The 25,660-nt window shown below is 25.3% G+C and overlaps 2 protein-coding genes and 1 long non-coding RNA gene across 4 annotated transcripts; 1 reads left to right on the top strand and 2 right to left on the bottom strand.

Moving 5' to 3' along the window:
* Positions 1 to 1,461: 1,461 nt before the first annotated feature.
* On the bottom strand, positions 1,462 to 10,494 carry LOC105832689 (heparan-alpha-glucosaminide N-acetyltransferase). The gene is made up of 11 exons (XM_012673861.3): positions 10,349 to 10,494; positions 9,502 to 9,629; positions 8,369 to 8,484; positions 7,235 to 7,397; positions 6,930 to 7,134; positions 6,648 to 6,815; positions 4,227 to 4,360; positions 3,975 to 4,144; positions 3,250 to 3,424; positions 3,010 to 3,122; positions 1,462 to 2,313 (listed from the first exon to the last, which is right to left on the bottom strand). Exons 1-11 carry the CDS (start codon positions 10,466 to 10,468, stop codon positions 2,132 to 2,134), a joined length of 1,674 nt encoding a protein of 557 aa, XP_012529315.1. The 5' UTR covers positions 10,469 to 10,494; the 3' UTR covers positions 1,462 to 2,131.
* A 51-nt stretch (positions 10,495 to 10,545) lies between these two features.
* On the top strand, positions 10,546 to 11,961 carry LOC118644684. Its single transcript, XR_004962427.1, has 2 exons — positions 10,546 to 10,584; positions 10,662 to 11,961. It is a non-coding gene; the product is annotated as an uncharacterized LOC118644684 (long non-coding RNA).
* A 2,118-nt stretch (positions 11,962 to 14,079) lies between these two features.
* Positions 14,080 to 25,395, bottom strand: LOC105832696 (protein transport protein Sec24C). Of its 2 annotated transcripts, XM_012673870.3 has the most exons (15): positions 25,235 to 25,395; positions 23,930 to 24,652; positions 23,355 to 23,471; positions 23,090 to 23,269; positions 22,813 to 23,008; positions 22,616 to 22,731; positions 20,872 to 21,282; positions 20,282 to 20,408; positions 20,033 to 20,193; positions 19,705 to 19,884; positions 17,943 to 18,144; positions 17,680 to 17,874; positions 17,396 to 17,587; positions 16,352 to 16,545; positions 16,114 to 16,257 (listed from the first exon to the last, which is right to left on the bottom strand). In XM_012673870.3, the coding sequence occupies exons 2-15, from the start codon at positions 24,650 to 24,652 to the stop codon at positions 16,114 to 16,116; spliced, it is 3,138 nt and encodes a 1,045-aa protein (XP_012529324.1). In that variant the 5' UTR covers positions 25,235 to 25,395. The 2 variants fall into 2 exon arrangements, with proteins under 2 accessions (XP_012529325.1, XP_012529324.1); XM_012673871.3 differs by lacking the exon at positions 25,235 to 25,395 and having other exon boundaries at positions 14,080 to 16,257.
* Between the last annotated feature and the right edge of the window lie 265 nt (positions 25,396 to 25,660).

Here is a 25,660-nt window from a genome sequence, read left to right as displayed (position 1 = left end):
ATTTCCCACTTTCCTTTCTTTCGTTTTTGTCAGTTACAGTTGAAGCTCTATATTTGTAACATAATCCCATACAGCACACTTCATAACAAATACCAACTAAAACAGTAGTAACATAATGTAAATGTTACAATTTTACTTTCAATGATATAACTGTGCATAGTATGTGTTATATTATTTATATTGTTGAGTGGAATTGTAACATTGATGTTATATTATTCGATGTTTATTGAATTTGTTAAAGAGACATCTTTAGAGGATCCTATGGATGCTTTAGGAGGTCTGTGCTGTATGGGTTGTGATTAATTATCTCACTTTTAACATTTCTTTAAAAACCTATTTTTTATTTTAATAATACATTCTTTATTTTAATAATACACGCATAGAATAAAAATAGTTAATGACAAATGATGTGGATACATATATGATATCTTTTATTATTCATTCGCGATTTTCTCACTCTGCGTATAATCACATGTGAGAAATGTAAAGTTGTAAACAGGGAGAGAAGAGGAAGGAAGGCAAAATGTTAAGAATACGGAGATTTAACTGTTCTTTTCTTTTTTTATTTTCTTATCGCTAACTTGATAATAGACGCATTTAATTTTCTTTCTTATTTCTTTTTTTGTTTTGTTATATATATCTCTTTCTCTCTTTTCCTTTTTTCCCATTTTTGTAGAAAGCCTAATTATTATACATCAATGCTTGATTGCTTCATGCATGTTGTATTGACTAATATTAATTAAACAATACAAAAATATATTTATGAGTCTAGAACATTTAAAAAATAAATAAACAGTGTAACGGAAAAAATTATTTCACATTTTGTCACATTTTACATATACCATATACAACAGTTTTTGTAATTGTTTAATATTCTAATAATTGTTTAATAAATTCTGACTAAATGTGTAAAATAAAGAATAAGAGAAAGAAATAGCAACAAAATTTGATATAATCGATATGTGTGTGTGTGTGTGAAAACACACATATACATAATATGCATTTAAATCTATACAGTCGCTTATTTGTTCACACACACACACACACACACACACACACACACACACACACACACACACACACACACACACAAAATCATTGAATTTACTTAAACAAAAATAATATATGATTAGCCGTATTCAGAACACACATATATATTATATATATAAAGATCTTAGCACACACACTTTTATTATTCTATCTTTTCATCATTCTAACTATTGCTCAAAGGAGATCATAAAATCCTTAATAATAATGCATAATAATAATAATAACAATAATAATACAATATTCTTTATAATTGACACGTTCTGAATATGGACTGATACATATGTGTATATGTATATATTTTAAAAAATTTTGTTTTTTTTGTATGTTGACCATAAAGTAATTACTCTTGAAAAATATAATTCCTTATTTTTCAGGTCCCGATGCAACTGATTATTGAGAGAGGATCGATGAAATTTTTGCTTAAACAGATTCAAATTATTTAGTGCGCTTTTTTTCTATTTTGTTTACAATAATCCGTAGTACTTACACCTGCTTGCTGATCTATCGATGGAAAATTATTCAAAGGTTTTGATTAAAGTGGACTGCAAATCACCAATAAATTATTTGGATTTTGATATCTAAAGTGTTAAATGAAATTTTGTCTTTTATCATTTTTATGGCAAAGTAAAATGTTTGTTTTTAATTACTAGAAATATTAAATATTTGCGTCCTTTTCTGTAATATTTTTTAAATAATTTATTTAAACTTACTTTTGAAATTTCAGTTAACTTACAATATGTAATAATATTAAAAATTTTTTAAACTGTTTTTTGCAAAAAATCTTGGAAAATCAGAAGTTTGGCTGCTTGTTGTCATGTCATTAATTATAAATGATATTATGTAAGTATGAGCACATATGGTTTGTTTATTTAAGAATGGATCGCTATAGAAAAATTATAATAACATTCTTTTTAAAAATATTAAATATAATATGAAAGTATATGTGTAAACGTACATATGTATACATATTGTTAATCTTGTTACCTGAATATATTATTGTATTATTTGTCCAAGTTGTAAAATAAACTATTTATAAAATTAATATTAATAAATAACTAACTTGTTTATAAGCAGATATAATTCAAAGAGTTATATATGTTCGCTTACGATGCATAATATAAGCTATAATTGTCCAGAGAGTTACCACCCAAATCGATTCAATTAAACATAAAATACGACTATCCATGGCGCCGATCCTCCAATGAAATGGGAAGATTTGGTAACATACGCTATGACCCACGTATAATACAAGTGCATTCATACCTAAATGCATATTTTAAACATATAAAAATATATATATATACATAAAGAGAGAAAAAGATGATAATATTGCCACACATTAACATTTTATACAATAATTCTGTTAATAATTAATATTTTAAATTGAAACTTAACAGTTATATTTATTAAAGTGTTGTTTATTAGATTTTAAATTTAAAGTTATTAAATATTTCCTATATTACATATTGTTTATAAAAACGTAACACTAAATATGTTTATATATATGTTTATATGTATGTTTGTACTAGTTTTTTTAAATAAAATTTTTGTTTGATAGAAAATAAATAATAGTCATACTGAAAAGATAAAAACTAATTTAAAAACTAATTTTTGGATTGTTTTTTTTTACAAAAAGTTAAGTTTAAAGAAATGAGAAAAAATTGCTCATATATAATAATATACATTTTTTATTTATAGAATATATATAATATATTTATGGATTATTTTTCATTTTTTATATCTAACTTTTTATTAAAAAAGCAATGCAAAAATAATCTTTTTAAATAATTGTTGGTGTCTTTTTAATAAGTGGTGTTGTGATTTGGAATAATAACTCATTTAACTAATGTTTTTTTTAAATCTCTATCTTATACATAGTTTTATATTTTCTAGAATATACATAGCTACGTATCAATGCACTGGCAAATTTTAGAGTATATTAAACTCATTTTTACTTACCGGGGATTCTGAAAGGACCACCTCGCCAAACTTTGGCAACGTCGATCAATAAATAACAACCAGATAAAAAAGCAAGAGCAAAAGAAGTTGAAACAAATACAAATGATAAAGACCTGCGCAATTATACCGAATTACAAAGGAATTATTAAAATTATTTTTATACAACTATTAAAATAAAATCGTGTAAACTTTGATATTTGTAGTAATAAGTAATAGAAATAGGTTTTATTAATAATTTACCATAAATTTTTATTGACGGGTATAGTGTTAGTGAAATGAAGAGCGCAACCTATACATCCATAAAATACTGCCCACAAAAGCCATCTGATAACACGTTTTTTCCAATTCTTATATATCATCAGAATTATACCAGCTTGTACACCTAGAAATACTTGAAATATCGCTGTAAAACATCCTGGAGAGAAAAAGATATATAATAATTATTAAATAATTTCAATTAATTATTGAATAGTAATATTTTTATTTCTTTATATGTATAAATATCACTAAAAAAGTTTAATAAAATTTGTATTAAAAATTAACATTAAAATTTCATAAAAATTATTAATTTTAATAATATTATTAATTTGTCATTACAAAGTATCTGCGCTATTTAATTACAACTAAAAAAAAATTAATTATAATTTCAATAAATTGTTGTTAATTTGTCAATACTATGTAATAAAAACTTTTTTGTTATAATTTTATAAAAAATTATTATAATTTTAATAAAGTCTCGTTATTTTTATATTAAATATTATTAAAATTTTATTGCATAATTATTACATAATTATTAAAATTTCTTTACATTTTTGCTATAAAAAATATGTTTTATATTGATTAAAATATCTATTTTATTAAAGAAACATTTAGTAGTTTATATTTTACGTATGTTTTATCAAATATAATAAAATATAATAAACGAATGATAAAAGTGACTGTAATAATTAAACAATTAAAATTACCTAAAATTCCTTCGGGATCAAAGGGGCCGGAGCCGTAAACAAATTTGATAGTTGGGTTTTGGTAAATATGATTTAAAGTCAGTATAGTTTTATCAATATATCCAGTCGCACCTCCGGTACAATTAAAATATTTACCATCTTCATGTCTTCCGCCTGGTCCAAGGTATCCGCTGTAACATGTGTAAACTGATTTATTTACAACACATAGTAGCATCAAAAAATAAAATTTAGAAATAAGATCAGTATACATACGCGGGACATCCAGGGACTGGGAGACTAAATGTTAATGAACAATGTACAATTATTAAAATCAGAATTACAGACCAGTGTGGCAAAAGACTTATTATATCTTGCACTTCATGGATTATCCAAGTTCGTGATGAGTTCTGTAAGAATATAAAGAATTTATTTGTATATTTAATCTAACTGTAACTTATTATGTATTATCAAATTACTACAATTACATTATAAAAATATACAATGGCACCACAATTAACAAAAATTTCGCAATAAATGCTCTGAGATAATTTACCAGTAATTTTGTCAAAATAAAATTTTTTAATTTATGTATGTGTATGATAATTGTTAAAAATTAAATAAATCCAAAGAACAAATTGAAAAAATATCATTTTTTGCCCATAAATGGAAACGTAAAAAACATAGTAAATCCTATAGATTTCAATCTGCTGAATACGAGGTACTAGTAGTTTTCATTAAAAATGTAAAAAACATTGTCAAATTCTAAATTAAAGTCCTATTTCTTACCCTGTCTACGTTATGCGACTTTTATCACTACATATCAAGATTAGCCTCGCGACACGATTATAATGTTAAGTGTGGAATTCAATAAAATAATGTTACTTTTGAACAAAAATAAAATAGCTGGTGTAAATTTGCGGCTGCTGCTCAACTTTTAGAACTTCGAAACATGTAATCACGTGCTATTGTACAAACTGCTCTCAGCCGGACCCAGGGACAACGAACAAGAACGTGATGGTTTTCTGTTCCCACTTTTTAAAAGTTTTCAGTTTTTGTTTTTTATTTTTATTTATTTATTATATTTATTTTATTTTGTTTTTTCTGTTTTTTAACGAAAACCGCTAGCAACAGCAGGTTGAAATCTATAGGAATTATTATGTTTTTTACGTTTCCATTTATGGACAAAAAATGGCATTTTTTAAACATTCTTCTTTGAATATTTTATGTAACAATTATATTATAAAAACCGTTTGATTCTTTATATAAAATTTTGCCATGCTGAACATGTAATATTTTATATTGCAACATTTCTATGTTATAATTTAGGAATAATTGTGAATTTTTATAAGAATTTTTATATATGAATTAATATTTAATTCTCTCATACACAATTATATTTCTACATGTATATTATATAATATATTATAGGCCTCGGTAATTCAATTGGTAGAACATTCACACAAAATGTAGGAAGACCTAAATCCTTGTTGAGATATTTTGGTTTATTTTTTACAATAATTTTTTATAATTGTTTTCTGAGATAAGAAGAAAAGGATTTTATAAATTATTAAAATTAGATAAGAAAAACTAAATTAGAATCAAAAATAATATAAAAATAATAAATTACTCGTCAATTTAATTTGTAATATATTACGTATTTTGTTTAAAATATGTATTTCAAAACAAATTGTCAGTATGCAATTTGCATGTACATGTACACAATATTGGAGATTGTAATTTTTAACAATAGATTATTGTACGTACACAAACATCTAGCGTTGGCCCGTATGGTGGAGACATGGGGCAACGCGGCGCACATTTATTGTAATAATATGTATTGTCTGACACTTCAAACATTAATGTTATTTTATGCAACTATATTTAACTAAGATCCATTTTTTGTTTAAATTTTTATTGATTAAAAATAATTTGACATATTTTTTTTATAAGATTTACATCTTAAATAAACTTGTATAATTTCGGTTCTTTAAAATTATTTCGTGATATTAAGCTGTTATTGAAAAGTTGAATTCTTCATTTTTAAAATCCCATATTTGATTATATTCATAATAGTCTGTTAAAAATGTACGCTCGGGTAACGTGGCTCAGACGTAAACGCTAATATATATGTACATATATATCTAAATCTATATTTTTGTAGGCATTATTGATTAAAAAATACAAACTATTTAAACATTACATAGCTTTATCTTTAAGTTATAACTCTATTTTGATAATCTATAGAAAATTCTGTAACTTTTATTGATTTTGTTATGCTTTATACATTATTTCATAACAATTAAACAAAAACACTTTTTTTTTAATTTTTTCAACTCAATATAAAATCAGAAAATAGTATTGATTCTAATAATCTTTTAATGTAGAAACACGGCGCGCCGCATACACGCTGTGCTGAGTAATAAGGCGCGAATGAACATTTTCCAAAGTGCAATATTTTTATGTATTATACAATGAAGATTTTATTAAATTAGTCACATCCTAATAGATAAGATATTCAACTTTAATTTTATCTTTTATTTTATTACATTTGAAACATTTTTCATTGAAAATATTCAACTTTTCCTTAAGTGCGATATATTCCCACTATCCCCCTATATTGGCAATATTTCACATATATTTTTGAAATTTAATTCTTATTGTCTGAGACAGGAAAATGTTTTAATATTTTCAAACCTGAAGAGTATTTGATTGTTTGAGTGGAAAACAGAGATACAGTAAGCCAACGATTAAATAAGTAACCCCGAATCGTTGAAGAACTCCAAATATACGTATATTTTCCAATTGCGCATTTGTTCCTAATGTGTTAAGCGCAACTCCTATCAGAAATAAAAGAAAACTTCTCTGAAAGCAGAAACAGACATATTAAACATATATTACTTTCTGTAATATGCGAGGACATCTGAAGCGTTCTAATACTTTTTAAGCGATACTTGTTATCTTTTTGTTAACAAGTACCTTTAAAATGGAATAACAGATTTGAAGCTTGGAAAATCCTCGTTTTAATTGCACCGACAAAGCTATAGGTATGCAAACACCCATAATCCATATAAAACAAGGAAATACTAGATCTCCTAATAATAAGCCATTCCAAGTTGCGTGTCCTAATATAGTATAACTACCAGAACCATCGTTAACAAAAATCATAAAAAGAGTACTGACCCTGCATCATATAGCAATTGTTAATATTGTAAAAAATTCATTATATTAGAATGGAAAATGTGATAACCAGTTCCGCGCAATCTTCTCGAATGTATTCATACCCTCTAAATGCGTCGATAGCTTTTACGCGACGTTTCTTTGGTTCTTGATTATTTTTATCTTCGACATTTTTTAGACATTGTCTTTTAAACATATACCATAGAAATCTTCCAGTAGATATACCACATAAGATAAATATAATTACTCCCAAAGTAATAAACAGTTCTGTAAACAATATGTTTAAAAAATGTTGTGTAATGCACAAAACTATAGAGATTTACTTATTAACTATTTATATATTATTTATACATCATATCTATTCATTTATCTATACATATTACTATTATCTATATATATATTAGAAATTATTTTTTTACTCTTTTATTAGCAATGAAATAAATTGTTTTGAATAACACGTGTTTTATTGATTGGTAAACAAAATAATCGATAAAAGTAATAATTACTTTATTCATGTCTATGTTTAAACAAAAATAAGACAAAAGTCATATACAGCTGTGCAAACCTCAGTAAATTAAAAAAAATACTTTTTTTAGCAAACATAACTAAAAATTAAATAACTGTTATATAATTTATATAATTTATATGGGTTTTTACATTCAATATTTCAGAATTTTGAATCAATATAAACTCCAAAATTTTTCACAATTTCTATATACTTTTATTACTTAAAAAAAATTAGGTACTTATTATATACGAATTATAACTTATTATAACATTTTTCAAATGTCTTGGAAACAATTTTTTTAGTTTATCTTTTCCGATTGCCTTGTAGCAAACCGAGCTCTGCCAGATGTACTGTGCGATATCTTGAAACATTTCTCAGTGTATATTTAAAGAATTATAATATCTTAATCAAGTTTTTAATTGATCATTATATTCCTACATGCAATAATTATTATTTTCATATTATTGATATTGTGATATTAATTGCCAGTTATCAAACTCAAATAGATAAATAACATGGATGAATCCATTAAAATATAAGATAAGCTTTATCAAAGTTATGCTTTATCATAATTAGACGTTTAAATTATGTAATTTTAAGATAGCCGTCTAATATTTCTAAAACTGTGTGTGTGTGTGTGTGTGTGTATTTCAATAATTTATGTATATTTTTCTTAATATTTTACATGTATATTAAAATCATAAAAGTACAAAAATATTTCGAAACATACCTGTGTATGCATACGTTGGATTTTTTATAGTTTTAAAGTTACAAGTATTATTCTGTATCGCCAATTCGTATAAACCATATTGTCCTAGATTCGGTGACAGTTCACAAACAATATTGCTAGAAGAGAGAGAAAAAGGAAGATAAGATTTGAAAAACATTAAAATATACAATAAACCAATGCATTAGCATAATAAATGCACTTATAATACAATTTAAACATATTGGTAATTAGATATTGTACGTTCTAAATAACTTTTTTTAAAAATTAAGTGATTAAAATTATTTCTCTTTTCTTTTCAATTTTTGATTTGTTTTATGTTTATCCTACTCAAGTAGCAAGATGACGTCAAATGTTATTTAATGACGTTTTATTGACATAACAATTAAACGTCATTAAAACGTCATTAAAACGTCTTTAAGAGTATTATATTTGACGTCAGTCTGCTACTTGGGTATACATTCTATATATAAAAATATCAATGTAACTTGTTAAAAATTAAATTTTTTAGAAGATATTTCATACTTTTACCAAATATGTTAATATATAGAATGTAAAATATTAAGCTATTTGTGTTTTATAATCTTATTTAAATTTTTACACGTAAATCAAAATATGTAAAAAAATCAACACTTGGCGCGAGGCACTACCGTGCCTTTTGATGAAGTATTTAAAAAGATATCGATATAATATTAAAACTTTTTAAAAAATTAAAAGTAAATGTGAATTGTACAATTGACAAAAAAGGTTTCATATTATAAAGTAAAAAGATCTAGAAATTTGTATATACATTTTAATTAACTTGTAAACTTGTACAAATGTCTTATGTTAAAAGAAGAAAAATGTAGCCTCTGTTATGCTAATTTTCGGATCATATTTCTCAAATGTTTATTCCTGTTTATATTATAAAAATATTAATTATTTAAAAAAATAGTAAACAGTATTATAAAAACTGCTATACCATCTGATAAAAGACACTTTACATTTATGTTTACAAAGATTTATTTTCAGCTTTTGTTTAAAAAATTCAATTTAATAATAAAGCAATATTAGTGACTTTCTTTTATATATATTTGTAATTTATATTATAAAAATTTCATGGTAATATATAAGAAATAAGTTAAACATAAGTTTACCTTGTAATTTTGGCAGATACATATTCTTCTTTTCCGGTGTTGTTTAATACTCTCCATTTTAATGCTTTAATTGTGTTCATTTTAAAACTGACATTATTAAAAATCTGTGCTATACGTTTGAATGGACACTAATAAAAAAATATAATAGAAAGTTAAAAATATATTGATCGCTTTAAATAATACTATTATTTTTATTACATTATATAAATTCAATTTTATGTAAAAATTATATAGAATGTTCAGCAAAAAATAGGAAAAAATTCAAAGAGTGATATGTTATTATAGATGATAAGATAAGAGAAAAATTGAGAATAACAAAATTGCAGTTAAAATTTCAATTTTTAATTATTAATATAAAATTAAAATAAAAAAAAGTTTTTACACATAAAATTGTCTACAGAATGTAAATTAAATTATTTATAACTTTTAAATTTTAAACTTTTTCTGATAAAAATTTTTTTCAAAATTTATATAGGAATTGAAATACATTCATATTCTTAGAAAATATTGTAAAAGTTTATATCTCTTCTCAGATTTTTTATACGAATCTTAAATATTTCAGAATTCACATATAAAAAGACTCAAAGAAATGTAGATTTTCTTAATATTCCTAAAAAGTGTTCCAATTTGTATAAGAATTCTGAAAAAATTTTTCACTGGATTTATGATTAAAAAACAAAGCCTTTCTCAAAATTTCATTATTTTTTATTTTGTAATTCTATTTATTAAATATTCAATTTTGTTATTTTCCATTTTTACTTTATTTTATCATTAAAAATTACTGTTTAAATTTTCTTTCACCTGTTGCCGAACACCCAGTATATAACATATTTTAATTGTGACTTACTGATAAGCAATCTGTGGAGAGTGAATAGAGCCACTCGTTGAAGTTTGTATTGTCAGATATTAAATTTACACAGGCTTCATCAAACTTCAAACTATCATAAGAACAATTAAATTCGTTCATTGCCCTTTATAATTTTATAAAATAAAACAGTGTAGATCGTAATAAAGATATATATTTTGACAGAATATACGTTTGAACAATTGATATATTCAAATGATCATATTCCGTACATCAAGGTCTCACTATGACATCCGTGTTTGCTTCCTCAAAATGTATTGTATAATCTCAATTATCACTTTGAAAATCTTTTCAGATTGCTATTATTTCTCACATTTATATGATAATCGACAAGGCCTTCGATCTACACGATGGTAGTAGCGATGCCTGACTGAAGTAACAAAACATCTTTTCTTAATATCGCAAAATATCGGAATGCGATTACATCAAGTGTTAAACACAAGTGGCCGAAGAGTGAAAGTAAAGACCTACATTCACAGACTACATAGTAGAAAACATTTTGTATTCCTGTTAAATCCGGTATTTATTGAAATTTTAAATTGAATTAATTTAAAGATGTTTTGACTATATATAATATTGATTAAAAGTTACCAAAATTAAAAAACTGCAAGTTTGTTAGGTTTTTTTCGTAATGAATAATAATAAGTTTTTAACATAAATATCCAAATTTTTGCCTTAAAATTACCTGTAGAACACAAAACAACGAATATTTTAACTTATGCAGTGTAAATGACATCTTACTGCAGTTTTGATGTTGAAGTAAATATCTTTTGAATTGAAGAATGTTTTAGCTCTATAATATAAGTTAAAAGTTATCAAAATTTAAAAACTATAAGTTTTCTAAATTAATTTGTTTCTTAATCAATTATAAAAGTTTTAGTTGTGATTTTGAGTCTGAACTCAAATTTTGAGTGACTTTGAGTTACAAAGAAAACAAAAAAATTAATTTATAATGGCTTATGGGTTTATGTAGAAAAAATGTTTCTATTTTGTTACAGTTTTTAGTAAATAATTATCCCGATAGGCACATTGTCCAAATATTTTACAATAACATCATGTTATAAATTAACAAAAATTTTATAAAAATTGTGTTAAGATAATACGTCATAACGCAGTAATAGTTTTGTCGGATTAAAATTTCTAAATAATATTCGTCAAAAATTTGACAAATCTGAAATATCAATATTTTATAATCATTTAAAAAGCAATTTCGTTATTTATAATGGGGATTATTTACATTACTGAATTCAAATCTGATAAATTTTATCTCATTTTTTGTACATTAGTTACCATATTAAATCTACTATCTTGAATTTTTTAAATTAAAATTTTTTTATTTTAGAATTCAGATTTAAATTAAACAATTCTCAGAAAATAATTTTGTAAAAATGTTGGATGTAAACAAATATACAAAAAATATACAGCTAAAAGAATTAAACGAGTAAATGGATGCAAATTAACTGCTAAAATAATTATTTATATAGTTTTATAGAATTTATATAGTTTTATTAGTATATGTAAAAAATATGATTTAATTTGTAATGATCAAATTCGCAAGTAAGTATTACAAACACAATTTTACATAAAAATCAAAAGTAAACAAAAAAATTAAATAACTTTTAAATCAATAAAAAAATTAAGCTAAAATTTTACACAGATACTCAACATAGCAATAATATGTAAAGTTTTTTAATTTTTGGTATACTTTAAAACACAACATAAAATATCTTTAAACAATTGTTTAAATTCATTGATTTAAATCAATGAATCCAAATAAACTTTTGCACAATTATTTATTAGAGTTTTATTACACACACACACGCACGCACGCACGCACGCACGCACGCACGCACGCACACACACTCACATACACACACATAGTATACATAAAATTTAATTTATAATGCTCATAAAATTTGCAAATAAGTACTTCAAAATGATTTCATATAAGAATTAATTAAAAGTAAACCATAAAATAACTTTTAAATCAATAAAAGAATTTTATTCAAATTTTACAAATACTTAACATGATAAGAGACCAATATAAATAAACTGCAATTTTTAATGCTTTGAGATATAATACAAATATACTTGACATAACGTGAATGTGTTATTTATTTTATGTTACATTATATGTTATATTCAACATTTTTTAGCGTTAAAACATAATTTATGGCTAAATAAAGAAATAACATAAAAATAATGTAAAATTAAAATTTACGTGTTAAAAATGTTAATTTTAATTTTACTGAAATATTTTACTGAATATGCATCTATGATTTGTTTTGAAATTGTGTTAAAATGTTATATTTTTGTGTTAATTTTTTATATAATATTTGTTTCTTTTTAACAAATTTATTTTATGTTAAATTAATACAAAACAAATTTAAGCAAATCGTTTGGCACATGTAAAAAAAAATATATATACACATACACTTGCGCGCGTCTGTGTATGTTAATTTTAACGTAAATTTTCCGACTGTATATTATTACATTCTGAGCATATTCTTATAATCAAGTCAGAAAATATTGAGGAAAAATCGATTATAAATTTAATAAAAGAATATGTTCCCGTTATTTATTTATTTTAGGGACAGTTTATACAATATATTGTTTTATTATCAAAAATTGTTTTATATTAAAAAATATATTAAAATTACATTAGTTCGGATATTTATGCAAATCGTCATGGATTAAGTTTATTTTTTGTTTTCGTATGTGTATGTGTGCGTATGCGCATGCATACAATGTATATAATTATTTTTATAAAATTTAATTTTTAAGTTAAAAATATAGTCACCTTCGATCATCTAACGATATCATTTATAACATATGCTTCATATTTTGTATACAGTTATTAAATAAAATCAAAATATCGAAATATAAATACAACATAATTATTTTACTTTTTCATATTAAGGACGTATTACATTTATTTTTACAAATGTGTTTATATTTATACCTATAACTATATACATAAAAGTTGTATGTAAAACATCTAACTTTTATAAAATTATATTTTTATATTTTATTTATATTATTCGTTGTTATTATTATTATACTAAAATTTAAAAAATAACAAAATTAAAACTTTTAAAAATAACAAAAAATAAAAAAATATTTTTTGTATAAATACTTAAGTTCAAGACAATTTATGCAAAATTTTATTGCAATTAAGCTGTTCTGTAAATAAACAAAATTTATATTTATTTACAGATATAATCTTTACACATATCACAGTAGTTTTTACATAAATCGTTCTTGAATATTAAAAATACTTATATAAAAAAATTAAGCTTGTCATAATTTTTTAATACATTTCTATTACAGTAAATTCTTTATTAAAATAATTTTTTAGATAAAAAAACGCTGTTAAATTTTTTTCAATGTTTTTACTTTTAAATTCAATATTAAACAATTTGTAATTTTTTCATAATTTTTATATTATTTTGAAAATAGGTGTAATGTAATACATCCTTAAAAATCTCTTTTGGTAACATCATTTTGACAATTCAATCATTATAAATTATTTTCATTTTTATCAATTTCGTTACAATAAAAGAGAGATTACAATTCATCCCGCCTATCTTTTATTTATATATAGCATATAGTTAAAAGATTATATCTTTGCAATACAATTTAATCTCAAATAATAAGATATAATTATTAAAAATTCTGGTATTATTAACAAAACTAACACAAATATTAATTGACATATGAGTTTATATGATTTTATATGCTTTATTAACGTAATACGATAATAACATTAATAATCTAAAGTATAAAGTAATACAATTTATAAATATCCATGTGCTTTCTGTAAGACTGAAAGATTGTAAAAGTGATTATGCTTCCGTATGTATCGATATCTATCGGAATGATTAGTCGTAATCTTTCAAATCTATCTCTGTCAGTTCGTGTATACGTGCTGCAGGATTGGAAAATAACACATTACTTGTAACACCGTTACTATTACTTTTTTTAATAACAATCATTACTTTCTTCTATCTGAAGAAACGGCAACGATAATATGCATTACATTTTTATAATTAGTTATAGTAACGAATTTTACTATTAGTTTTATAAATATATAATACATGCGTTGTATACATATGCGTGCGCGCGTATGTGTGTGTGTGTGTGTGTGTGTCGTGCGCGCGCGCGTCATATTTGCGATTAATCAAAGATTTTGTATTTAACTTGTTAAAATAGTGATATAGACAATTAGGTATCACTCTAAAAAAGTCATCATAATCTCGTAAAAAAAGTAAATAATTGTTACTTTTTAAGTAACAGTAACGGTAACGCATTACTTTAAAAAAATAATGTTCCAACTCTGTACGCCTTATGATGGAATAAATTTAAAATAGAGACTGATGCAAAGTACACATGTATTCATTTCAAAACTATAAATAAAATTCTTTTTACTCTAAATTGATAAATAAAACTCGTCAATCTTTTATATCAAGTTTTAAATGAAGACCTTTATAGTCATTCTACAGCTTAATGTTTATTTATAAGCAGCGCTATCTGCTAAGATACATAAAAATACAAATATATAAACAAATATTGACTTTTGTGTGATTAAATTTGATTGAAATAATTAATTTTATAGAATAATTATTTGACAATTCAATTTTTATTTCTGAAAGAGAATGATTATATATTTTTTGAAGAATACATTTATACTTTAAAGTCTCCTCAAATCCACAAACATATTGCACGCACACATAAGCGCGCGTGTAATGTACATATATACATATACAGAATAGTATCTGTATACTCTCATTTGTGTCCTATGTTGCATATTTTCACTATTTTAAATAACAGAAAATAATTAAAGCTACAAAGTTTTAGAGTTTCAAGAGACATGTAATGTAATAGCAATATTTTCAATATATATGGACATAAGACTTCAATAATAACTTTTTCATATTCTATTTTTAATATAATTTTTTTTCTTGTGTAATATAAATTTTCTAATTATTCAGTTACAACAATAATGAGCTACAACAAAGTCGTAGAAAAATTATTTACAAATATAATTATATATTTTATTCAAAAATATTTTAACATATAAAAGATATTTCAAACAATATTTTTTAAATTATCTCTTTAATACTTTATACACAATATAGAATCAATCAGTATATCCAATTTAAAAAAGCAAGTAACGGCATATTGCAAATTATATTAACGTTTTCCTATTTAAAAAAAGTTTTATACATCAAATTATCTCATTATTTTATAGATATAAAAGTGTAAAAAAAAAATATTTGAAAGTGCTTTATATTTCTGGCATGTTAAAATAAGCCAGAATAAAACAATTGATTTTCATTAATTTTTTATATTCATATTTTAATACTTTCTTACATACAGAATTATTAGAGGAATTATATTATATAAGAACAATCATTTGTTCCCATTAAAAAAAATCGAGTTAGCCTTGAAATTATTTCTAGGCACAACGATGTGATGTTACATTATGCGTCTTTTAAACCCATAAAATCTTGTAGCTAGAATTTTTTCTATTATTAAAAATAGTGAAACAAACTATTTAATATGCACAAATGGACATCTTACGTTTGTGTATATGTAGGTGTAACGTTTAATAAGTGTTTGGACGCACAAAAATAATCGAGTACAAAGCTTGCTTGAATTGCTTTAGGCAATGAAATAACAAATCATTAGATGCAAAAGAGCCAGAGTTCGAGTATACAAGCTAGCTGAGTACTTAAGAAAATTATTTATTGGCTAAGAAGTGTTCTTATTTCTTTGTGCATGTGACACAGGAAATCGACATAGCTAGGACTTCCATCATTTCCTCTATCTTCAACCAAGAAATGACGCAATACCATTTCCAATTTTTCACGTTGTTTTACTATCGTTAGCTGTAATAGAGAAACAGAATTATATTATATTGCTTTTTAATATAATTCACTGCATTATTATTATTAATATTATTATTATTATTAAGCAAGTTACTTTAACACAGCGATGTCTTTCTGTGCGTATTTGATTAATAATACTCCTAATTCTATTATTTAAAGGTGTGTCCAACATCGGCAGTACGGCGTGATCTGTATTGATTTGAACTACCGATGATACGCCAAAGACACTCTGTACCCATTGGGAGGAAAGTTCCATACCCAGCCATAGGAACATATGGATGGTGTTTTCTGTAAAATAAAACGCAATCTAAATTTCACAGTTTTAATAAATTGAAATTAAAGTAAAAAAAGATTTTAAGATAATTTACTATACTATACTATACTATACTATATTATACTATTATTTAATGTACTATTAAATTCTTGTAATATCTCCTAAAAAATGTTTATTTTATTCAATACATTAAAATATTTTATTCTCACAGAACAAGAATTTGCTTAAAAAATATAATTAATAAAATTTTATATTAAATTTATTGCACTTTAGAAAAATTATATATTAAATCAATTAAAAATATTAAATAATTGAATTCAAAATATTAGCATTTTGATATTTTGACTTGTATATTAATTTTATTTTAAATTTGTTAATTTGGATATTAAATTAGTATTCTATAATTTAAAAAATTCTTAGATTTGATTAAACAATTAGACGCTAGAATCCATAAGATTATTCATCGTCTTTAATGACTCAATTTCTAATTTACTCACAATAAATTCAATATTTAATCACAAAAATCTTATTAACAATAATTTGTATTTACGCGCACTCAAAGTTTTGTTAGAACAATATATTTAATTCTGAAATATTTTATAATATCAAACATTCCCTAGAGCATGATATAACATAATACGTTAAAATAGTTTCTCACAATTTTAATACTTAACTTTTCGTCATGTTAGAATTGTTAGTTGTGTTTTAAAAACCGAAAATTATATTCAGTAGAAAAATAACTATGTGTAGAGAATAATTATATTCTTTCAATTAAAAAAAAATTTGTCAAATTGTGTTGCTTATAAATATATATTTTTTAAAATAATGTCAATATTTTCAATGTTATGTAATCTTATTTTATACCAAGTAAATAGGCGCCGTCATTTGTAAATTTATCGATAGAGCAACGCAACATTGGAGGTAGTTCCGTATCCTGAGGATCAACATCGTGTAAAGGAAATAATCTGGGATAAGTATATGCAACGGATATGGAAATAGGCATTGTTGCAACTGCTTGCATTACATAAGATCTATCATCAATAGTCATATCAGCTCCTAAATGGAAAGAAAGTAAATTCAATATTAAATAACATAAATATAAATAAATTAGCTAAATATGTATTCATATACTTAGAGTATACTTTTACCTCCTGATAATGCATCATTTTTCAATAAACAGTTTATATAAAGCGGAAGTAATTTCATGCATTCCGGTAATATTAATTGTCCAGCACTGGATGGCGTAGCACAATGTTTTCGATATATGGCCAGCATATTTGCGCATCGCGCAATCAAGTTGTCTTTCACCGCTTTTGGAGTAGATTCCAATAATTTAAAAACACCTAAAGACAAGTAAATTACACACGTTATTATTTAAACATTAATTTAACAATAATACAATATATCTTACTTTGCTTAGAAAAGTAATTTATAATGGCATCCAAATCGCATGTGCGATATAATTCGACCATTTGTGACGAAGTTTTCAGACTCAAATTCATGATTCGCAATCTTCTAATACCACCACAGGAAGTGTACAATAAAGCCACTTGAATATACACACTTTCATCATCCGTCAGTTTGTCATCATGTTTAATTTCTATTCCAATAGCCTTATAACAATTAAAAAAATTAGAGATCAAATAAAATAAAACACAAAGACCTGTATTCAAAAAGCGCTTATTTGTCATTCTATCCTTGTTCTACATTTAATGAACAATAAAGATAGATCAACGAAAAAACGTGCTAATATCTATAATATATAAGCGTGTTCTGAATATAGGCTTATATGTAAGATTTATGTGTAGTATGCATCACACGGGCAGCAACATACGAAGGGCGGCAAATTTTAGTAGAGATTAATAATTTATTTAGATTCAGTTTAAAGGAGACATTAATTGTCTACTGGTACATAAATAACACTAATGCTCAACCCTGCTTATATGTATAAATATTGAAGTACAAATGTTTTCTGTATGTATAATACTGTGACGTGTGACCATAGACATAGAATAGACTAAGCATACTATATGGCAGGCAATAGTTTACGAGTCGTGCAGAGAAAGGTAATTCAAATGTTTTTTTTTTGTCTAATATAAAAGATTAGAGAGGAGGAAAGAAAACTGAGTTGTGTCCCCTCTCTTTCGTACTTTAAACAAAAGACCAATCTAGAATGTTTCTATATACACTGCTAGTATTAAAAATGTATAATTCATATTGCGTAAGTTTAGATTTTGAGTACTGACAATATATCTCAAAATACGGTCTAGTGATGAGCATTTAATTGATTAATCAATTATTCAGAGATAAATATTCGATCATTAAAGGAATCAATTATTTTAAAAAATTAATCAATTTAATTGAGATTAATAATTAAAAATAAATAATTAAATCGATAATTAAAAATAAATAATTAAATCGATTAAAAATAAATAATTAAATTTTCCTTTATTGATCAATTCTGTTCGATTATTTATTTCCGAATAATTGATTAATTCTATCACTAGTTTTGCGTGAATTAAGAAATCTAGTATTATCTTGCCTGAGATGTCGTTTATTGTTAAAGCGATAAAAACTGGCAAGAATATTTAAAAAATTAGAAGAATTTGAATCTAATTATTCGAGCATTATTATTCGTGAGACAATTTTGTTTGTTTAATAATCAGATACAACATAGCCCTAAATTTTCCTTAACTTTCAGAACAATTCACATACTAATTACCATGGTTGCTTTAACTGGTTTTTTTTATAGATCAAGAAGACTGTATGTGTGAGTATCGCCAATTGGATATCGACACAGCGAAACACACTTTGAAGTTCTGTGAAGCATGGGTGGGTGAAAGAATACTATTATTGAGCATTAGGATTAGTCAGAATTTAAACCTCGCTTATATTTTCAGATCAACATCTAAGATATGTTAGTGTAAATATTCACTATCTTCTGTGAGAATGTCATGAGAGAGAAGCGTAACATATGCTTACAGAGAGCAGCCCCCTTCCCTCTCTACACACACACACACACACACACGCACACATACACATATAGTATTCTTTGGTTTTTCTCTTTTACGGTTTTGTAAGTATTTGTAAGTAAAGAGTTTTATGCTCGGTTTATCTATATTATATCTATGAGTATAATTACAATATAATTATAGTAACTAATTATAATGTACCTTATCGCAATCTATACTGGCTAGTTCCATGTCAGTTGTATTAGACATAAAGTAATGTCCATAAAAATCAGTTGCCCTAACACCTGTAGATGTACGTACTCGCATAACAGCATCGAAAGCGAGTGGTCTACCAATATTATTAATTACATCTGAAATTAATCTTTCACCATCAATATCAGCCTGTAAAAAAAAAATAATTTTAAATATTTTTGTTTTATGAAGATATATAAAGTAAAAATATATATTTTAAGATATATATTAAGAATATATTTTACATAAAATATTTTAAATAAATATTTAATTAAAATATTGTGATAATATAGCTCACCTGGAAATAAGTATACTTGTAAATCTCTCCTCCAGTAAGACGACAAATTTGACCAATTGTTGCTATATCTACGTACGAATTATTAAAAATAAACAAGTCTACACTGCAACCTGCACCAACACATTCTTGACCCAAATTGTTATAAACATTGTTTTGTGGAACTATATAAATAAAATTATTTTGCATAAGTTAAAAATTATAACTGTTCTAAATATTACATATTGTAACTATTCTATATAAAATACATACCTAATACCGTTTTTTCTTTATCTGTTCCGAGCACTTTACGATCGTCACGGTTTTTCAATTTTCCAGGTGCTTCAGCAATTGGTAAAGATGAATGGAATATTAACAATTTACCAGAACGTTCAGATGCCTGAAATTATAAATATACATAAACATTATCTTAATTTTCATTTTGTATGTGAATCTCAATAAATAACATCATTCAGTGTAATTAAAAAAATAACATCAATGTATGATTTATATAAAATTAACGCAAGATATTTTAATGATAAATTCTTTGTAACATTTTAAGGTAAAACTTTGAATACAAAAATATCAAGATAATAATAATTTTGAAATAAGAAGAGTTTAAAGATCACAAATGACTAAAATTTTGTACATTCAGAGATGGCAGTAATAAAGGTTCCATGAACTATGCCTTTGCTCAATAAATATTATTGAACAAATGTCACAACAGCTTTATTAAGAAACAATTTCTGTTAATCCGTGATAAATTTGTTATAAAAACAGCTCAAAATGTTTTCATTCAATTGTTACACACACGCACGCCGCACACACACACAAAACTATGTTATATGCTTATATTTAAGTACTTTTAACGCTTCTAATCCAGCTTGTATGGCAGGAGCAAGAATCGTTTCTGTTTCTCGAGTGTCCGCAAACATTTGAGGAATTTGTGCCATAAGGCTATCAATAACTGCTTCACTCTCCTCGACATCGCATAGAAATCCATCCAAAAGTGGCATAAATACATCTTGGATATCTCCAACAACCATCATTTGCGGTTGAGCAAGACAAGAATTGATGTTATAGAAATGCACAGTATTATTATATGTTATAAAGCCAACTTTCATGTTGCTTTTCGTTTGTCCAGCATCAATAGGTAAATTCTTTATTATAGATTTCATTTTTGTACATAATAAGTCCACTAATCCAGATTTAACTGTATTGTAAGATACATCAATTATGAACACAATGGCTGGTGATTTCGGAAAAACGTTATCCTGAAAAAAAATAAATAGAAATCAGCGTATAAATTTAGAATTGTAAGGCTTATGGTGAATTTGGTTAAATTGCACCAGTGCACATTGGTGCATCCAACAAAATTCGCCATTAGATAAATAATCTCAATTTTTATTTCCTTCTAACATTGTAAAATATTGATGGATATATATGTAATTAAACAGTTCTCTACAAAAAATCAAATAAGTAAATTTTTTTTTATCTGGATTATTATGGCATTATTATTTATCAAACGTCACATCATAAATAATTTTCTTAAGATAAAAATAAACAAAAAAGAAAAATATAAAAAGGTACTAAATGTAATTTTCTCAAAATTAAAAGTTTTTGGAAGTTTTTGTATGTATATAGAAAAATCACTATATTTATAAAAAGAGAAATATAAAAGAATGTTTTTGTTAAGAACAATTTATAAAACTTGTAAATAAAGTAAAGCATTCTTTTCATTAAATTATTTAAATATTAATTAAAACAAATTTTGTTTTTATACTTGTTACACATGTCTGGAAAAAAAATTGTCACATAATAATAAACAAATTAATATTAATATAATGAACGGATAGATAAGTTTTGTTTTATAAAAATTTAACTTTTTGAACTTGGTTTTGTAGAAAACCCAATTATTTCATATTGCTGTAAAATATGATAATAATTTTACAGGATATATATTAAAATTTGTAAAAAAAATTTCCTGAAAATTTCCAATTTAGAAATTCATAATTGCAAATAATAAAAAAATTTTAAATAAAACTTTGAAATAAATTTATTTTATTATATCTTTTAATGTCCTTTAATCATACATAAAAATTATTCGAATTTTAAACATTAAATTTCAGAAAATAATATAATATAGAGATACATAATATAAAATAGAATATAACAATTTGTCTGTAATGTATCTCATTAAACAGAACATGAAACATGATTAAAAATATATAACGCCAATTTATAATAATGTACTGTCTTTTGTCATTAATTTTTTGATTAAAATAAGCCAAACAAGAATGAAAGTGAAAGTACATAAATGTGAATGCCAATATTTATTGCCCATCAATCGTTGACATTTCAAATTATCAAAAAAATAGAAAAAAAAACAATAAAAGAAATAATTTTGTAAAGGAGATAAAAATTTAAAATTAAAATTTCAAAACGTTTCCTAAATTTTTTACAATTAAATTGCATGAAAATTTATAATTTTCAAGAATACAAAAAATTTCTGAAAATTACAGGATTTCTCGATTTTTTTAAGTAGTATATATTGTTTTATTAGACAATTTATGTAAATAGTTAAATATTTTGATCAATTTACGTTACCCTGCAGTAATCTTTTGTGGCTATATATTCAAATGTACCCAACATTAATTCAGGTCTCTCATAACGATCTAAACGTTGACCTGTATGATCCAAGTGTTGGAAATACTCATTTGGAACTAAACAAAAAAAAGATATAAATATATGAAAACACTTGCGAGTACTTACAAATCAACTTTCAATAAATTTTTAATTGTTACCTTCTGTTGTTGCTTTACAAAACAAGCACTGAAATCGTCGGCCAGCATCGATAAACTGCATAAATGGACACATGTATGCTTTACAACGCACACAACGTACTGGTCCAATTTCACCCATATCTACAATTGGTGGTTCACATTCTCCTTGAACAATACGAGCCATTGGACTTATTACAAGTCCAAAAGGAATATTAGTCTGTGTAAGATATGTAATAACATATTATAATATGAAACAACTAAATAAATTGATTCTTTATCAACTCTTTTTTAATATTACCTGCTTTATAATATCGGAGGTAGTGGGAATAGTATACATAGTAGACCTGATGTATCTGGGGGAAGCATTTCCTTGATCCTGAGTTACAAAATTTGTCGTCACCAAAGGTGGTACCAGACCTTTCTGATTTGTCACAAACACTCCACCTTTCATATTTTGATCATCTAGCATTACTTGAATCTATGTGTTAAAAAGACATAGTTTATAACTTGATTTAAGATATAATAGTGATATGTAAAGTGAATTAAAAAAATTAAATTCATACTGGACTTGGCATTTGTTCTGGGTCAAGTCGTCTAGCTTGCTGAGGCTGTAATCCTGGTTGATATCCTGTAGCATTAGGGGCACCTTGATATGGATTTCTTTGATTATTATACATATCCTGCAAAAAAACCAACTCTTTTCTAAATAATAAAAAAACTCTTAATTATGCTCAAACATTACTAGAAAATTAAAAATAATTTTAATAATTAAATTTAGAGTAATTTAGAAATAACACTATTTAAAGTATTTTGTATAGAAAATATAAAAAAAAAAAAATCATATTTAACGTTCATATGTACAAAATAAAATAATTTTACATTTTGCTCTATTATAAATAAGTCTCCATTATTTTCTATCATTTACTTATTATTTTCTATTTCTTAAAAGTACAAATTATTAAAAAAAGCAAGACTAAAAAATACATTATAAAATACTTTTTCCTACACAAAACGTTTATTTTATATATTTTTTAGTAATAAATACTTCAAATAAATATTTATATTATTATTTTACATTTCAACTATTTTTTCCAGTTTTGCCTTCATAATTAGAAAATTTTTTAATATATAGTTGTACCATCTGGTTATGATATGGCTGTTGGTATGGCGGTTGTTGATAGCCTGGAGTGACACCAGGTGATGCACGGTTCACTCCTAAAGGACTGGATAAGGTCTGTCCTGATAATGGAGGCATAGTGGAACCTGTCCAGGCATACTGTCTCTGTGCAGGCGGCAGTAAGCCTGGTCCTGTAGGATTTGTTGCAGTTTGGCCTGGTGGCATTGGTGGCATTGGAGGCATTGGAGCATTTTGTAAATATTGCTTTTGTCGAGCTTGGTGAAAACCAGGTCCAACTGGAGGAGGGCTTGCTATAGATTGTCCAGTTAGATTTGGTGGCACAATCTGCGATGACAAATCTGGATCCATTGGACTTGCTACACCTTGTGACGGCAATGGTGGTGGTAGTACAGAATTATATGGTGCCATTCCAGATTGGAGTAAGTTAGCATTTGGAAGATTAGTCCCATGAGCTTGATGACCTGTAGAAATTTGACCATGTGGTCCATGTGGACCTGTAGGCAAACGTGAAGGTATCTGAGGGCCAGGAACACCCGTCATTGGAGGATTCATTATTTGAGAGTGATCTGTAGGTGGTGCTGACAGTAAGTGAGAATGCATCTGTGAATTTGACAAATTCTGCTCTCCCGCAATTGGTGGCTTTAAAAAATTCTGTTGATTGTTTATGGGAGGCACAGGTGCAGCATATGAATGCTGCCTTCCTACTTCTTGAATATGCTGCATCTATTGTAAAAAAAAGTTACTTTAGTTACAAATTACTGAAAATATACTAAATTATCATACAAATATCTAGTTTATATAAGAATGATATAGTTAATAAAAAATATACACATATGTACAAGCACACACACACACACATACACACACACACACACATACACACACACACACGTCCAGGTATGCATACACACACATACACACCACACACATACACATGTACGCACACACGTACACATGCACACAGAGATTTTATTATTGTAATCTACGATTATTAATATATATTGTATATTGTGTATATGTAAAATATAAACAAGATAAAATAAACAAAATAAAGTATTAATATGTAAAAGAAAGTGAAAGGTAACCTACAAAAAAATATTACATCTGTTTTGTAATATAGGTAAAAAACGTAAATATGTTCACATGTATGCATGATGCAAACCTTTGTTAAAATAAAATGTGAAGTGTAACATTAAATATCAGTGACTGAAAATAAGAAATGCGACGTTTTAAACTTTATAAACGTTGTATGTGTATGGGAACACTAGTAAACTTTACATATAACTGTATATCACAAATACTTACGTTATATCGTAAAATGTGTTTGAATCATAACAAATATTAATATCGCGAAAAATGTTTACACGAAACGTACGAGAAATTTATGTCAATGTAACTCAATTTAACTGTCTATTCTTCCGACTATTCCGATGCCACGTAACTACGTAAGGCGGTATCGCGCATGCGTCCGATACACGCTGACAAGACACGTCATGCTGTAATAAAGTGGCCTGTTCTTTTTAGCTGCACTGGTGCACTGGTGCAATAAGTTAAAGTGAGACAAATATATTTTTTCTCATTCTAACTTGTTGCATCAGTGCAGCAGTGCAGCGAAAAAGAACAGACCAACTACTACTGCTGCACTGGTGCAATAAGTTAAAGTAAGACAAGTATATTTTTTCTCATTCTAACTTATTGCACCAGTGCAGCTAGAAAGAACAGACCATACAT

Source organism: Monomorium pharaonis, chromosome 3 (genome assembly GCF_013373865.1).
Source record: "Monomorium pharaonis isolate MP-MQ-018 chromosome 3, ASM1337386v2, whole genome shotgun sequence".
Lineage (NCBI taxonomy): Eukaryota > Metazoa > Arthropoda > Insecta > Hymenoptera > Formicidae > Monomorium > Monomorium pharaonis.
The sequence above is the reverse complement of the archived record's forward strand: the minus strand, read 5'-3'. Positions and strand labels throughout refer to the sequence as shown.

Coding starts and splice junctions, on each gene's coding strand:
- LOC105832696 (XM_012673870.3), bottom strand. CDS start 24,652: ATGCAGCATATTCAAGAAGTAGGAAGGCAGCATTCATATGCTGCACCT. Junction 21,283..22,615: donor CCACAAAAGATTACTGCAGG/GTAACGTAAATT, acceptor ATTTTTTTTCAG/GATAACGTTTTTCCGAAATC. Junction 19,885..20,032: donor ACAAGTATACTTATTTCCAG/GTGAGCTATATT, acceptor TTTTTTTTACAG/GCTGATATTGATGGTGAAAG.
- LOC105832689 (XM_012673861.3), bottom strand. CDS start 10,468: ATGAACGAATTTAATTGTTCTTATGATAGTTTGAAGTTTGATGAAGCC. Junction 9,630..10,348: donor TCTCCACAGATTGCTTATCA/GTAAGTCACAAT, acceptor TTTTTTTATTAG/TGTCCATTCAAACGTATAGC. Junction 2,314..3,009: donor TGGTCCTTTCAGAATCCCCG/GTAAGTAAAAAT, acceptor ATATGCATTTAG/GTATGAATGCACTTGTATTA.